The sequence below is a fragment of the Hyperolius riggenbachi genome, chromosome 6 (assembly GCF_040937935.1).
Source record: "Hyperolius riggenbachi isolate aHypRig1 chromosome 6, aHypRig1.pri, whole genome shotgun sequence".
NCBI lineage: Eukaryota > Metazoa > Chordata > Amphibia > Anura > Hyperoliidae > Hyperolius > Hyperolius riggenbachi.
The window spans coordinates 291,394,996-291,412,506 of record NC_090651.1 but is presented as its reverse complement, the minus strand read 5'-3'; the positions used below and the strand labels follow the sequence as shown (position 1 = coordinate 291,412,506).

General features: G+C 47.0%; 1 protein-coding gene across 3 annotated transcripts; it reads right to left on the bottom strand.

Annotated features, from left to right (window-relative positions):
* Nucleotides 1–1,417: 1,417 nt before the first annotated feature.
* Nucleotides 1,418–13,350, bottom strand: ZNF865 (zinc finger protein 865). 3 transcript variants are annotated; one of them, XM_068241042.1, is made up of 2 exons: nt 13,308–13,350; nt 1,418–4,578 (listed from the first exon to the last, which is right to left on the bottom strand). In XM_068241042.1, exon 2 carries the CDS (start codon nt 4,557–4,559, stop codon nt 1,713–1,715), a length of 2,847 nt encoding a protein of 948 aa, XP_068097143.1. In that variant the 5' UTR covers nt 4,560–4,578; nt 13,308–13,350; the 3' UTR covers nt 1,418–1,712. The 3 variants fall into 3 exon arrangements, with proteins under 3 accessions (XP_068097143.1, XP_068097142.1, XP_068097144.1); XM_068241041.1 differs by lacking the exon at nt 13,308–13,350 and adding an exon at nt 12,889–13,301; XM_068241043.1 differs by lacking the exon at nt 13,308–13,350 and adding an exon at nt 13,232–13,285.
* Nucleotides 13,351–17,511: the final 4,161 nt, after the last annotated feature.

Here is a 17,511-nt window from a genome sequence, read left to right as displayed (position 1 = left end):
TATCCAACAAGAACTTGTCGATCACGTTCTTGTACACAGAACGGAACGCTGATGCAACCAAAAAAAGGGTCCTGGCAAGTGGGGGCGGGGTTAAGAACATGGGAAGCCTCTAGCAGAGGCGGGACAAGGTCCTTCAGCACCCAAGGCTGAAACACAAAAGTGCGCCCCTCCATCCCTCCCACCCCAGCCGTCACACACGGATTGCTATTAGACTAATAGGTGCCCCAAGGCCCCCAACCTCCCCAACACCTTAATCTCTAGTTATCTGGCTTGCAGTCACTGTCATGTATCCCCTTTTCTTATTTCTTTCTGCTTCAAACACAATTAGGAATGACAGCTGAATGAATTGTGCGCCCCCTCCTACACTGCGCCCTGAGGCTGGAGCCTCTCCAGCCTCTGCCTCGGCCCTGGCCTCTAGACCCTAGGTTCTCAACGTGTGGTACGTGTACCCCAGGGGGTACTCCTGATGATTCCAGGGGGTACTCGGGTTGATATATTTAACCAAGAATAACAAATTTAGAGTTTTAGAAAATGATAAATCTTAGCTAAAATACTAATTTGGTGTTTAAATAATTAAAAGCAATAGTAAATGCTTGGACATGGTTTATAACTGATTATCATGTACTACGATTAAATATTATTTGTCAAGTCAAGGGGTACTTGTGATAATATTTACTATGCTAGGGGGTACTTAGTGAGTACAGGGTTTTAAAAGGGGTACATACCAATGAAATGTTGAGAAACACTGCTCTAGACCATCCAAAGGCTTCCCTCTACTAAGGCAAGTATCCACTTTTTTTCCTTTCGATACAGGTTTACTTTAAACTCCCTGGCCGTAACCCAGAGAGGCTTGGGGAGGAAAATAAGAAGCCAGGTGCAGTAATCCCGAGCCTGACTCAGGGTAGCCGCTGGGAGGCCTATTCAGAGCCTGAAGCACGGCGGGCGTTTCAACTCACCTCCCCTGGGGTTCAGGCGCTGGCAGCCATTTTTCTTCCAGTCCTCGGAGGCTCTGGATCCCTCGGATGAGATAGCCATTTCTCGTCATGATGACAAATAGCGATCTCACTATAGGAGTAGAACGCCACCCGGAGGGTGAATTGCAGCGCTGGATGCAGGGGAGGTGAGTGCAGGGGATGCTGCAGATCTATCTAGCGGTATGATTTTTTTCCCTGGTAAATCCAGAAATAATCATAGCACCAGGGAGGTTAATTTAGTAAAGCTAAAATCTCATTTAAACCACACTTAATGCTTTAAATGTGTTGCTTTGCTGACAGGGTTTAATAAATATATATGACATTTCACTTAATTTTTCAATTTCATTTATACAAAAAAAAAAAAATAATCCCTTGTAACTATTATCCCTACACTTCATGACAGTAGCAACCACTATGATTCACATTAACCAGAGAGAAGTGACTAATAGTAAGAATTTAATTAAGGACGTGAGATATATTGTTATATAATAAAACGTAGGTACTTTAAAACACTATGACACTTAAATATTGTTAAAATTGCTTACAGGAAAGCACTGCAATATTTCACAGCTATTATATCTGAATGGCTTTACATACGTTTTGGCATTGAAGGTGTCAGTCACCTTGAATACCCCGTGTTACAGTTAAATATTAAGTATCTTTTATTTAGCCAAATTGGCTAATTACAGAATGCATGACCTTCACTAGATTTAGACTTCAGAAACAGTAGGACATGCCTTATGAACTGCAGTTACTTCCCCCTGGTTGCATAGACTGCTGTCCTTCCACGAGTGTTGCAGCTGCAGCCAGTTTTTCCATCTTATGTACATGTCGATGCTTCTTTAGTCCATAGGTATTGCTAAAACCCTCTCCACAGGTCCCACATTTAAAGGGACGCCCACCTTGGTGGGCTTGTACGTGTTTGCTGAAATACTTTGGATCCTTGAACAGTTTCAGGCAACAGGAACAGCGAAGGTCTGCTTTAGCATCATGAGATCTTTGATGACGTAGAATGGATGAAATGTAGAAGAAACTCTTGCCGCACTGATCACATCGGTACACCTTTTCACCAAGATGCACTCTTTGGTGTTCTAGGAGATTGGATCGGTAGCGGAACGTTTTGCCACAGGTTGGACATCGCTGAGGACGAGCCACGATGTGCAGTCTCTGATGTTCTGCTAAACTGGAGGACTGGGCAAAACGCTTGTTGCACAAAGCGCACTTATAAGCACGTTCTCCCGTGTGGACTACTTTGTGCTGTCGTAGGTACCAAGAATGTAAGAAACCGCGTCCGCAAATGTTGCAGCGGTAAGGGCGCTCTTCTGTGTGACAGCGCTGATGACGCATGAGCAGCGTTGCTTCCCAGAAGCGCTTGCCACATAACGAGCACGTGAAATGCCTCTTCAGCAAGTGGCTGCGACGATGTAGCAGTAAGTCGTATGCTCCTGCAAAGCTTTGTCCACAGACATTGCAAGCAAGCGTGCGTCTGACTAAGTGCACGTATTTGTGGGTTACCAGGCCCAAGAAGTGTTTAAAGGTTTGGCCGCAAATACTGCAAGAAAATCTTTCACCGCTGGGTATCATGGGGTGCTCTTCAGAAACGGGGTTGACTTGCCCGGTAGATGCAGCTGCTGCCCCGGACGTTGGCACCATCTCATTTGCAAGAGCATCCTGCATACAGCTGTTTACTTGATTGCCTTCTGCGTCCTGTAGACATTGGCTTACAGGTAGTAGACGTTCTGTTGCTGTTTGATGTACAAGTTTGTGCCACATTAAGTTTTCGATAAAACCAAAGCATTTTCCGCACGTGTCACAAACATATGGCTTTTCGCTCATGTGCAGCTCTTTGTGATTCATTAAGTGAAATGAATCTGGAAACCTTTCTCCGCAATCCGTGCACCCGAACGTAAGGCGATCAGGTGGAAGGGCTCCTGCTGGTATTGTACAAGGCAGCTGAAGCCTGTGGATCTGTTTGTGACGTGTTAAACTCTGAGGGTAACCGAAAACCTTCCCACACAACTCACACTTGTAAGGACGTTCTCGAGTGTGGACCACGTGATGCTTAGTGAGGTGGAAAGATTCTCTGAACCGCTTGCCACAGACAGAGCATTGGTGAGGTTTTTCACCAGTGTGAATGCGTTCGTGGCGTTTTAGAGTTTCCCGCCTACCAAATCCTCGTCCACATACATTACAGCAGAAGTTTTTGTTTGTATTGCTTGAGAGAGAGGACTGCCTGCGCAGTGGAGTCTGGGCAAACACGGATCCAATTCTTTCAATGACACCAACAGCCGCTGCATCAGTCTGAGCAATATCTGCCGCAATTAGGGTTGTGGTCTCATAAGGAACCGCTGCCACTGCTTCCTTGACGTCCACACTAAGCACTTGTTGGGATGGCACCAACTCCTGCGGCAATGAAACGTTGGGCTCATGCACGTGTTTGTGTCTCAGCAGGCTCTGAGGGGCTGCATATGATTTTCCACACACATCACACTTGTAATCTGGTCGTTCACCTGTATGGGTGGCTTGATGCTTCAATAAATAAGTGGTGTCCCGAAACGCTTTGCCGCAGACTTCACACTGGACTTTCAGCGAGTTGGAGTGAGTCTTCACGTGACGCTTCAAACTTTCACGCCTGTTGAAGCTTTTTTCACATATACTACAGCTAAAAGGTTTTTCCCCTGTATGGATAATCTGATGCTGGTGTAGATGACTTTGCTTCTTAAATACTTTCCAACACAGGTTGCAAGTAAACGGGCCATCTTGGTGCATGATGACATTTTGCTCTGTCCCAGCCACCGGCACTTCCCCAGACCCTACCTGAGGCTCCGACATGGCTGCAGTAGCAGCCGCCACAACAGCAGCTGCAGCAGCGGTCTCGACGTCTGTGGCCGATAGCGAGCCGTTTGCGTCAACGCCTGTCTCTTCTCTATGGCAACGCCTGTGTCTTATCAGGCTGGAGATATGATTGTACGCCCGCCCACAAATATTGCACTCATAAGGTCTCTCTCCAGTGTGAACCAGCATGTGCTGCATTAGATGCGAAGACTGCTTAAAAGTCTTCTGGCAAACGGTACAAGGGAAGCGACGATCAATCAGATACTTCAGCCTACGGAAGTAATTTTTATCGTCTTTAGTTTCTTCTTCTGCTTGTACCTGCTGAGTTATTGGTAGCGAGCGCTTTAAGTTGTTGAGAAGATGCTGATGGCTAGAAAGATCAACAATTCCCCATTGTTGAGTGTTAAATGTACCATCAAAGACAGTCTGGGCATTGGAGATGGACGGCTGAGTGTTGTATTGCTGTAACTGTACAAGGTCTGACTTTTTAGCAGGAGACACAGAAGGAGCTTCTACTTTGAACTCTTTAAGCTTTGAAACAGCAGCAGGAGGAACTTGGATGCTATTGGCCTGGTTCTGATTGTTGTAGTCATACTGCGGAGAAGCACAAGGGATGGTGGCTACGGCTTTAGCATGGTCATGGTGATTGTACAGTTCCATAGGCTCAAAGCGCTGGTGGTTCAGGAATTCTAGGAAGTCAAAGGGGTAACTTTGAAAGTGAATGCCCTCCTCTCCTGCATTAGCTTCCATCTCATACACACCGACTACCCTGAAACCAGAAAAAAAAACAAAAACCGTTAAAAATTATGGCCTGTTAAACAAAATTACACCACCATTATAATTACTATGCATTTATATGGCACTGACTGAACAGATTAAATACAATTATTAATGCTGCTATCTTGTTCTAACACATAAGTTGTCAGGATCTTCTTTTATTTTAGCTTTTTGAAATTTTATTGTAGGCATAAAATTTGTGTATCACACCGCCATGACGCACAGCGTTTCAGAATAGCTCTTTCTTCAGATAGTGTCAGACACACGCTCCTGTGTCATTATCCATTGGTGCTGATCCACTTTATACATTAGCTATCTTGTTCTAAAGCAAGTTTTGTATTTCAAAGAAAAATATATGCTTACCTCACTATAGGCCAGTGTTTCTCAAACCTGTCCTCGTGACTCCCTAACGGTACATGTTTTGCAGGCAGCCTCACCTATGCACAGGTGGGGTAATTAGTGTCTCAGCTAGGTGGATTCCATGGAGTTGATACACTAATTACCCCAATTGCGCAGAGGGGTGGTTGCCTGCAAAGCATGCCTTGTTGGGGAGTCACGAGGACTGGTTTGAGAAACACTGCTACAGGCTCTCCAGGCTCCTTCCTACATCCAGCCTTCCTTCCATCTTGCCGTTGTATGCCCAGTTGGAACTCCAGTCAAATCTTCAGGGCACATGCACGCCCATTCTGTATCTATTCCTGCCTGGCTATGTGTAGCAGCAGTCGCAATGCACAGTTGGGAAGTTCCAATACTTCCCAAACTAAGCATGCCCAGGACGCTCTCAGCCATGGCTACTGTGCACAGCCATGTGGATAGCACGACACAGAAACACGTGTACTGTTCATACACCAGGCTCCAACTGGTCTCTGACATGGCCAGGAACAAAACATACACCAGTAAAAAGGAGGGGAGGCTGGATGCAAGAAGTAGCCTAAAGGGGTCTTATGAGCCTATAGAACTTCAAGGTAAGTTTATATCACAGTAACACCTTTTTAACCTTCGGCACACTTTCTTTGTATGAAATACTGATTGTCTCAAGTCCGAAAGGGTGGCTTGAAAAATGCCCTATAAACAATAGGAAAGGAACACAATTATGCAATGAGTAAAAGTTCATCTCAGATCCACTTTAACCTTACTACATACATGTCAAACTCTGGCCCACAGTGCCATAACATTTGGCGCCCCAGGTGGTTTAACTACTTTGCATAATATTTGGCCCCAGAGCGCTAAACCTATATGAAGCCATAAGGTGAAAGGAGAGGGGCCACCAAATGACTGAATAGTTTGTGGATGCTGCCTTTTATGTAGCGTGTATGGAACTTTAGGCATTTGACTGTTATATATAAGACAGCTATTGTCACCAGATAAAGAAAGCTGACAGTCTTTCGCTATGTGCAGCCTGATAGGCTGATATAATATGTTATATAGTGTAGTGTATAGTGTTATATAGTGTACTGTAGGTCCTCCGTCTACTTCGGAATAGCTGATTTGATTGCTAGTCAGAATGGAGTGTGGTATGGTGTAATCTGAAGTCATGTGGAAGACACCATGTCACACTCTGTTCTGACCAGCAGTGACTTGATCAGCAGTTCCAAAGGGGATGGAACACCTGCTACAGATCTATTACGTAAGGCTTGATTCACACTCTGCTCATTGCATAATGCAGGCATTATAAATGTGTGTACTGCAATGGACACTGCGCTTGTTATAACACACAATATTTCAAAGCCTGGTATCTATAGAATGTACACATATTCATACACATTATCCTGAAACTTACTGCATGCAGCACATTGGGATACTTGCAGCTGGTGATATATCGCCCAATCCTGGGCCACAGCCTGCTGCCAGACAAGCATCCCTGCTGACCTGCTTCACACACTTTACAGCCCTCTGTCCACAAATAACGTAAACATCCACCCTCGCCTCAACCTTATTTCCTTCCACCCCACCCACAAACACATGCTCCCCCTACCCTGCGGTCTCTGGAATGCCAGATCCGTCCGCAATAAAAACTTACAGCAGTCCACGACCTCTTCCTCTCCAAATCCCTCACCATCCTCGCACTCACTGAGACATGGCTCACCCCCTCTGACTCTGCCGCAGAGGCTGCCCTCTCCTTTGGTGGGGTTCACCTCAGTCACACCCCCAAACAGGAATGGGGGAGGGGTGGGTCTGCTCCTCTCCCCATCCTGCACCTGCCTTGTCCTAACTTCACCTCCCTCCCTACAATTCACATCATTCGAGGTCCACACCATCCGCCTCTACTACCCCCTCCCTGCCATTGTTGCGGTCTTATACCGCCCTCCGGGGTCCACCCCACAATTTCTCGATGACCTTGCCTCCTGGCTCCATCACATCCTCTCCTCTGACCTGACCACCATCATCCTCGGGGATTTCAATATTCCCATCGATGAAGGCCAGAGCTCCACTGTGACCCGGCTACTAACCATTGCCAACTCACTTGGCCTAGTACAACACACCAACACCCCCACTCACACTGCAGGTCACACTCGACCTTATATTCACTAAATCAACCACCATTGCAGACCTTGACATCACACCCTTTCCACCCTCAGACCATCACCTTCTCACCTTCAACCGCCTCACGGAAGGCACCTCCAAACTACCCGCCCACCCACCTGGTCAATGGCAGCGAGACCTACGCAAGCTCAACTCTAGCGTCTTTGCTGACCCTCTCCATGCTCTCTCCTCCACTTTTCCCACCCTAACCTGTCCTAATCTTGCTGCAGCTCAGTATCGCCAAACACTTATCAGCCCCAGAGAAAGCTGCTCCACCAGTATTCCGCTGCAACCGACCCCCTAACCCCCAGCCCTGGCGCACTACCCATACTCGCAACCTCCAGAGGAAAACAAGCGCCACTAAACGGAAATGGAGGAAAACTAGACTTAACCAGGATTTCCTACAGTACAAGACTAACCTGCTGCAATTACATACTGCCCTTGCTCATGTGAAGCAGGAATACTTTACCAAGCTCATCGGAGCACAAGCTTCCAACCCCCGGCATCTTTTTGCCACTTTCAACTCCCTCCTTAAACCAACCCCCTACCCTCCGTTTCCTCCCTCTCTGCCACAGATGTAGCCACCCACTTCACCAACAAAATTATCTCCATTAGGAAATATCCAATAATTCACCTCCCACCCCCTCCCAACCAGCTCCTCCTCCACCCTATCATCCCCTCACCTCCTTCACTCCTACTACTAAGGAAGTTAACCACCTACTGCAGACTTCCATACCACTACTTTCCCCCTTGACCCCATCTCTTCTGCTTTACTCCAGCCTCACTTCACGGACTTGGCCCGTCCTCACTACCTTGTTTAACCTCTCCCTATCCACAGGCACCTTCCCCTCAGACTTCAAGCAGGCCATTGTACTACCCCTGCTCAAGAAACCCTTCCTCGACCCCCCGCTACCCTCCAACTACCGCCCTATCTCCCTCCTCCCCTTTGCCTCAAAACTGCTTGAGAGTCTGGTTCACAAACGCCTGACCCAGTACCTCAATGCTAGCTCACTGCGAGACCCACTGCAATCTGGATTTCGGCCTGCCCACTCAACCGAAACTGCTCTCACCAAAGTGGTCAATGACCTTGCCTTAGCTAAAGCTGAAGGTAAATACTCATTCTCCTCCTCCTTGACCTTTCAGCAGCTTTTGACACAGTAGATCATCCCCTACTCCTCCAGTCCATGGGCATTCACGATCTCGCCCTGACCTGGCTTTCATCCTACCTCTCCAACTGCTCCTTCACGACCACCTTCATGAGTCTTCGTCCGCCCCCAACCACCTCTCGGTGGGAGTCCCCCAAGGCTCGGTCCTTGGCCCCCTACTGTTCACCCTATACACATCCTCCATTGGCAAGGTTATCTCCTCTATGGATTTTAACTATCATCTGTATGCAGATGACACCCAGATCTACCTCCACACCCCTGACATATCCACCACTACCATGGACAAGGTCTCCTCCTGACTATCAGCCATCTCCTCCTGGATGTCCGCTAGGTTCCTGAAACTAAATCTAGACAAAACGGAATTTATGATCTTCCCACCCCAGCCATCCATTAACCTCCCAGATGTGCATGTCACTGTTAACCACACTACCATTCGCCCTACCTCTCAAACCCGCTGTCTGGGTGTCACCCTGGACTCCGCACTCTCCTTCACTCCCCACATCCAACACCTCACAAAGTCCTGCAACTTCCACCTTCGTAACATCTGTAAGATTCGCCCTTTCCTGACGTCTGCCACCACCAAACTCCTCATCCATGCCCTCATAATTTCTCGCCTTGACTACTGCAATGCCCTTCTGTCTGGTCTCCCAAATAGCCCCACTGCAGTCCATCATGAATACGGCAGCCAGAATTATCCACTGCTCCCATCGCTCCACCACTGCGGATCCCCTCCTTGAATCCCCCCATTGGCTTCCTATCCAGTCCAGAATCAGATTCAAGATACTGTGTCTGACCTACAAATCTGTCCACCCTACATTTCCGATCTTACTTAGGAGGTACACACCTAGCCGCTCACTCCGCGCTTCCAATGAACTTCGCCTGACCGCCCCCTGCATCACCCAGTCCCAGGCACGCCTCCAGGACTTCTCAAGAGCTGCTCCAACACTATGGAACTCCCTACCTCCACCCATTAGGGCAGCCCCCTCCAACATCTTCAAGAAGGCCCTCAAACCTCACCTTTTCACTCTGGCCTACTACTCCCCGCAATTGCTCTAAACCCACAGCTGAACTCTGGTCCCCTACCGTTCGTGTCCTTTCCTCTCCCTCTAGATCATAAGCCTTTGGGCAGGGTCCTCCTTTTGTGTCCTACCTGATCATGCACCTCCATTACTGTGAGCCCATGCTATGCATCTGAGTGAACCTAATTTGCCTACTCTCCATGCTCCCAGCCAGTGACTGACTAAGCATTACCTTGTAATCATACTATGCTGCATGATCTGGTCTTTCTTGTATTCCTGTATTGTCATTTTGCTGTATGTCACCCCTAAATATTGTTTGTAACCTAAACTAATGTCCAGCGCTGCGTAATATGTTGGGGCTTTATAAATACAATAATTAATAATAATGCAATCTGTTACAGCACAGAGATGTGAACCTGCCCATAAAATTGCTTGGGGATAATATTCGACTCTTCTCTCTCTTTTATTCCTCATCTTAACTCCATAACCAGCTCCTGCCATCTCCAACTCAAAAATATATCTCGCATCCGTCCCTTTCTCATTTAAGACACAACCAAAATGTTAATATATGCTCTTATAATCTCTCGTCTGGACTACTGCAATGTACTACTTTGTGGACTACCTTCTAACAAACTGGCCCCGCTCCAGTCGGTACTGAACTCAGCTGCTCGTCTCATTCATCTTTCTTCTCGGTCTTCCTCTGCTGACCCTCTCTGTCAAGCTCTTCACTGGCTGCCAATTAACCAGAGGATCCAGTTCAAACTCCTAACCCTAATCTACAAAGCTCTCCACAATCTCTTCCCCCGGTACATATCATCACTCATTTTCAGATACAAACCCAATCGCAATCTCAGATCTGCACACGATCTTCTGTTGTTCTCCTCTAGAATCGCCTCACATTCCCGCTTACAAGATTTTGCACGCGCTTCACCCCTACTCTGGAATCCCCTCCCACAACACAATGGTCACTCGCCAACCTTTGTTACTTTTAAACGCTCTCTAAAAACTCATTTGTTCCGACAAGCATATGCGCTACCCTAGGCCACTTCCCTTTGTCCTAAGACCAAAATTGCACTCCTACTAGGTATCCTAAAACACACTGCTTTTATATATTTTATCGTATACTACCCCTCCTCTTGTTTCCCCCCCATTCCCTTTAGATTGTAAGCTCGCAAGGGCAGGGCTCTCTCCCCCTTTTGTGTCTTGGAAATCCTTATACATTTTATTCATCATGTTACTTTTATCACTGTTATTACCAATTCTGTATTTTGTATTCTGTATGCTGTATCATTTTTTTTTATTTTGTCACTAACTATGTATCTTGTATATTAGTGTACATCATTGTCTGTATTATGTACCCCATGTTTGTTTCTTACTTTGTACAGCGCCACGGAATATGTTGGCGCTTTATAAATCAATAATAATAATAATAATAATTGCGTAGCAAGGACCTGATCTGTTGTATGGAACGGGCAGGATGAGTGGGATGTGCCCTGCCATTAAAACGACAAGAATGATTGGCCAAGAATGTTCAAGCGGAGCTAATTACAGGGCTGTGGTGTCAGAGTCATGGAGTCGGGGCAATTTTGGGTGCCTGGATTTGGAGTCGGGAAAAAAATGCACCGACTCCTAATGAATTTAAACTGTAATTAAAATAAAAAAATATGATAAAATGTTCTATTTCTCAGATAATAGTCATCATAAATAATTTATATATACAGTAATAGCTGTGCTTAGTCCACAAAAATGAAATAAACCAATCAAAATTAGTTACTTGTGCTGCTTCAATAAAGCAGTCCCCGTATTTTTAAAGTCAGATATACACATCTGATTGTGACTGTATATATGATGTGTACACAGGAATCTCATATATACTAAATAACATCTATGCTGTAAGTATAAAGCCTGATGTGTAGCCGTGTCACTAATAGAGATGGTCAAGGAGATAGAAATAATTCTGCGTTGATTCTGATTTATGCAAATGTACGCACTCTTTGCTCATGAAATCAAATAATTTGATATGTTAAAATTTGGTTTGATGACTACGAATTAAATGGTACCTAAGAAGGATGAAAATAAAAGTTTTATACATACCTGGGGCTTCTTCCAGCCCCCTTCAGGCTAATCAGTCCTTCGCTGTCCACCTCCTCCACCTGGATCTTCTGCTAGGAGTCCTGGTAATTCAGCCAGTCAGGGGCAGTCCGGCCGCATGCCGCTTCCACAGCCAAGAGCGTTCTGCACCTGCACAATAGTGCTGCGCAGGTGTAGTACACTCCCGGGCGGCGGAGTGTGTGCATGCGCACTACGCCAGACTGGCTCAAGTACCTGGACTCATAGCAGAAGATTCAGATGGCGGAGGAGGACAGCGAGGGACTGATTATGATTAGCCTGAAGGCGGCTGGAGAAAGCCCCAGGTATGTATAAAACTTTAATTCCATCTGTCTCAGGTTTACTTTGTTACACAGTAGTACTATACTCTACATATGCACTCTCCACAGAGCTGCAGGGAATCCTCTGAGAATGTTGTGCACATTGAACACAGAGGTGTTGTCTATCACCCATAAACCTGGTTCAGATTGTGCATGAAGAATGTGTAATAGAGGAAGAATCTCCTTATTCCCCTGCAGAGTACCTGCACATCACTCTTACATGCACCCACAGTTACATTGCCTAGGGCCTGATAGATGTTCTTTGCTCTGGTCTGTACCTTTTACAAGTACTCTTACCAAGGACTAGTTTTAGTCTATGACTAAAGGGAATAAATATAGCAGTCTCCATATCCTTCTCACTTCAGTTGTCTTTTAAAATTCCTAAGCGTTGGCAGTTAAAGAGAACCCGAGGTGGGGATCGTACAAAGAAATATATACACAGAGGCTGGGTCTGGCTATAGTGCCCATTTTCTTTTGCCAGTTGAATCCCCCTGAAGTGCCCCCTGCGCTCCACTCTCCCCCATAAATTACGGCCGCGCTGTTTACCTTACTAATGTCACTCACGCCGCTCCCCCCGCCTCCTGCAGAGCACCGGTCCCCGCCCGCGTCCCTTCCCTCCAATCAGCGGCGAGGGAAAAAATTTTAATTGGGTTCCCCCTAAAGTTGGCCATCATAGGCTACAATAGATATATTACTATTGCACGGATTAGATTGTGAGGCCCTCTGAAAGACAGTTAAGGGACAAGTCACATTTTTCTATGTACAGCGCTGCAGATGTCAGCGCTATATACCAGGGCTGTGGAGTCGGAGCAATATTGGGTACCTGGAGTCGGTGATTTCATAAACTGAGGAGTTGGATGATTTTTGGACAAAATCCACAGCCTTGGTAAGTATTAGACTTAGGAGTTGAAGGCATTTTGGGTACCTGGCGTCGGAGGTTTCATAAATTGAGGAGTTGGAAGATTTTTGTACCGACTCCACAGCCCTGCTATATACAGACCTCACAATATTTATGCAATCTTGCAATTATGATGGGGAATATATTGTCTATGATAACACTTTATGCACCAGCCCCCTCATACTACTTAGAAGGTAATGCTGCAGATTGAACAATATGTAGCCAGGTTTGTGGCTGATGAGGATGGTGATGATGGCTGGCAGTCACCTGTTAGGTGGAAGCAGCCCAGGCGCTGTCACTGTGTCCTCCAGCAATCAGATGTCCTGCACTGCTCCGGCCACAAGATGGATGGGCGCCAAGGCTTTGATATGAAGATGAGGGGCCAGGGAGGGGGGAGGAGATCTCACGACATCTTCCCTGTCACCGCTGCCATCAGCTCTTCATCCTCCGCACATCTGGCCGGGCCTGCCCATACTAATCATGGTCACATAGGACCGACCACACACAGACGGGTCTATCGCCTGCACTGAGCCGCCACCTGACGGGGATGGAAGAAAAACACCCAATATGGATAGGAATCTGGAAACGGAAATTCAGTCTCCCCCCTCACCCGGTGTCTCGGCTAGGATTGCACCCCCTATATCCCCTTCCGGCGTGCGCGCTCGCGTCATCACAGGAGATCGTACCTCCACGCAGTGCCCGCGCCTTCTCTTCTGGTAGATGCTAATTCCTAATGGGCTAAAGGACCGTAGCGACGTCACAAACTCACGTGACCGCCGCGCACGTCACATGCAGGTGTGAGTGTGCGCGCGCTGACGTACAGACGGGAGACTAGAGGAGAGGCGCGATGACATGTACGCTGCTTCGCATGCGCAGTAAATCTATGTGCTTTCTGTATTGGAGAGTAGAGATGGGAAGTTCGGATCTTTTCAATGATTCGGATGATTCGAATCGGATCATTGAAAAGATCCGGATCTTTGATCCGAATCTCGGATCATTTTACTAGGGAAGCATTCGGGGTGAAATGACTAGTAGGACAGGACTTTCTCTGCGGTGGACAGAGAAGGGGAGGGGGGTGGACACACAGAGAAGGGGAGATGGTTGACAGAGACGGGCAGGGAGTGGACAGAGAAAGGGGGAGGGACGAGCAGAGAGCAGAAATGTTTGATTGCACACAATACCCACATGCTGCAATAATATGCTTTACATATATTTCACCTATATGTTCATCTGTGTACTTTGAATGCAAAGGTCGCACAGTGAAAGAAAGCATTCCTAGAAGTGTAGTGCAGCTGTTTAGCAGTGCAGGAGGATCATATTGCCCTGCAATCACAGTGCCTGCCCTTCTAGCCCAGCACACTGTCTGCAGTTGCTGAGCTGTGCTTCTGAGCCAAAAGTTTCCAATTTATTCACTGCGCACAACTACGGAACAGACAGCCTATAATGAGCAGCACATTATAGCCAGTATGTGTGCTCTACACATATCTGGCAGAGGCACCGATGTCCCCTGTCTCTCATCTACCTGTCCCTGCAAGGCTGGCTCCCCTCCAACAGAGCGATCCATCTCTGCTCTGCTTCCAGGACCCCGCTGCCCGCTGAGAGGGGGGCTTGCCGCTCCTGGCCCCGCCCCCTTTGCGATCCGAATCACTCATTTTGATGATTCGGATGATTTGACTCACAAAAGAGATTCGGATCAAAGATCTGAATCGTTCATGATCCGGTCAACACTATTGGAGAGCAGTAGGAGCATTTTCTATGGAGGACGGTGTAATATCAGAATGGGCAGCCCAGAAGCTCCCTTCTGCACCGAGTATCACGCATGCTCAGTGGGAAGTTAGACATTATTTTCCTGAAATATCTCCGCTTCCGCACCTCCTACAATGCCAAAATTTTCAGGGTAGGGAAGGGCCCCCCATCTAGCTCTGTGCCGAATTGCAGCCCCCGAGCTCCGCTGGTTCCAGAGACTGATTACAGCAAACCTATCTCGAGAATCAGCGGAGCTCGGGGGCTGCAATTCGACACAGAGCTAGATCGGGGGCTCCCCTCCCTACCCTGAAAATTTCGGGAGTGTACGTGCTGCGGAGTCCTGACTCAGACAGGAAGTGACTACAGTGTGACCCTCACTGATAAGAAATTCCAACTATAAAACACTTTCCTAGCAGAAAATGGCTTCTGAGAGCAGGAAAGAGATAAAAAGGTAAATTCCTTATCAGTGAGGGTCACACTGTAGTCACTTCCTGTCTTAGTCAGTACTGAGTCAGCCACTTACATACCTGATATTTAACTCTTTGAGGCAGAGAAATAAAAAAAGGAACACAGCATAGGTATTTGTGTGCTAGGCACTGTACATACCCATGTCTATCTCATCGTGTCACATGTCACTTCGGGTAGCCTTTAAACAATATACAATAAACTAGATGGCACTGCTTGACTTATCCCTAAATCTTATGCAGAAACAATCCTCCCACCTGCTGCTTACTTTATTACAGTGGTGGGCCCCTTAACCCCACTGCCAATTTCCAGCACAATAATCTCAAAAGTAAAGGAGCGCAAGTGATTAAAATCTTACAGTTTTATTACCTATTACTCAAAATGCTGTTCAATAAACATGAAAAAAGTTTTCTTTCCAAACTGTTGAGTATCTCAAAACTCCTTCCCACATACAAACCATGCAACACATACACACATGGGAGCTATGCGGTGCTCTAAAAAAGGATGCTCAATAAAAATACTTTTAAAAATTATATACATATAGGCTGTGCGCAAATATGCAAACAATTTCCAGATTGATCCTGTATATGGACTCAGGTTCACTGTCGCTTTTCCCGGAGGGATATGCTTAGACTCTATGTATACGAAAGACATTTATAGCCAGCGTACTTCAGGCAAATGAATGGTGAACGTCCGAGATCGTAGGTATCAATCCCTCCAATACTGCTCCACATTACCTGCTCCCTCCGTGTGATCCCACGGTCTGCCGTGCTGGCCTCACACTGTCCTTACAACAATCCCCGTTAGTACACAGATTGTATCACAGACGGCGCGTCTGTCAGGACCAGCGCTTCAACTCACGTTCCGGCAGCCTCCGTGATTCTTCCTGGTGTGACGTCACTCACTCTCGCGATAGCTCGGACTCTCTTGCGTTACAGTCCTTCTCACGGAGGGAGAAAGTGTGTTGGTTATGCGTTCCACCTTGGTTCCCGAATCCTTCCTGATTCTCCGAAGTGTTGTATACAGTACATGTACACAGAATAATTGTTGATAGTTCCAGATTTCGACCTAGGTACTTAGAAAGTCTTTGGGGCGCCCCTCCAGACCTCAGATTGACATGTTTCGACAAGTCCGATTGTCTTCATCAGAATCAGTACCTCAATTGTTACTGGTGGACTCCATCTTTAAATACTCTGTGTACTCCTCCTCTTCCTGTTTTATCCATAAATCATTATACCGGATAAATCCATTATAAATCCATTATATTCCACATATGTATGTGTATTCCTCCAGACCACTCTCAAATAAGTATATTTACATATATAAAAACCCACAGCACCACTGCTCCCATCTAGCACCGCATTACTCCCCATACATATCATACTCCAATACATACATTCCAACTCATTATAAAAACCCATAAATCTCCATCTCCTCGTTTAATCCCTTTGGGGCCTTTAAACAATGCAAATTGCCTGGCTGCCCTGCTCATCCGCTGCCTCTGTTAGGCCCAGTTCACATTAGCATTAAAAAGTGGACGGCAAGTGTAACGGAATGGATACTGTACAAATGGAACAGATGCGAATGGATCAAATGTCAACCCAAGGAACCGTTCACATGCGTCCTTCCGTATGGATCCGTGCATACGTTCTGCTGAACAGGATGCAACTTTGCTGCATTCATCATTGCTGCTTTCTGCAACTTTGCTGACCGCGGGGCTAAACTCAGCGGACTGGAAACTGAAGATTAACCACTTGAGGACCGCAGTGTTAAACCCTCCTAAAGACCAGGCCAATTTTAACTAAATGGGCCACTGCAGCTTTAAAGGGATACTGTAGGGGGGTCGGGGGAAAATGAGTTGAACTTACCCGTGGCTTCTAATAATCCCCCGCAGACATCCTGTGTTGGCGCAGCCACTCACTGATGCTCCGGCCCTGCCTCCGGTTCACTTCTGGAATTTCTGACTTTAAAGTCAGGAAACCACTGCGCCTGCGTTGTCATGTCCTCGCTCCCGCTGATGTCACCAGGAGTGTACTGCGCAGACACAGACCATACTGGGCCTGCGCTGTGCGCTCTTGATGACATCAGTGGGATCGAGGACACGGCAACGCAGGCGCAGTGGTTTTCTGACTTTAAAGTCAGAAATTCCAGAAGTGAACCGGAGGCAGGGCCGGAGCATCGGTGAGCGGCTGCGCGGGCACAGGATGTCTGCGGGGGACCATTAGAAGCCCCGGGTAAGTTCAGCTCATTTTCCCCTGACTCCCCTACAGTATCCCTTTAAGGGAGGCCAAGCTGCAGGGCCACACAGCATACAAGTGATACCCCCCTTTTTCTTCCCACCAACAGAGCTCTCTGTTGGTGGGGTCTGATGGCCACCCCACCTGTGTTTATTTTTTTTTTAAATAAATATTTTTTTTTTAAATAAAATGTGCTTTTTTTTAAATATATTCCCCTTCTCCCTCCCTCCCCCCACCAGCCAATCAGCGTGATCAGCTGTCATAGGCTTCAGCCTATGACAGCCAATCACTTAAAGAGAGTCTGAAGCGAGAATAAATCTCGCTTCAGACCTCATAGATAGCAGGGGCATGTGTGCCCCTGCTAAACCGCCGCTATCGCGCCGCTAAACGGGGGTCCCTTCACCCCCAAATCCCCTCGGTGCAGCAGGGGAGCGCTTCCTGG

What these genes read in the sequence shown, in the direction of transcription:
- ZNF865 (XM_068241042.1), bottom strand. Translation starts at nt 4,559, where the DNA reads ATGGAAGCTAATGCAGGAGAGGAGGGCATTCACTTTCAAAGTTACCCC.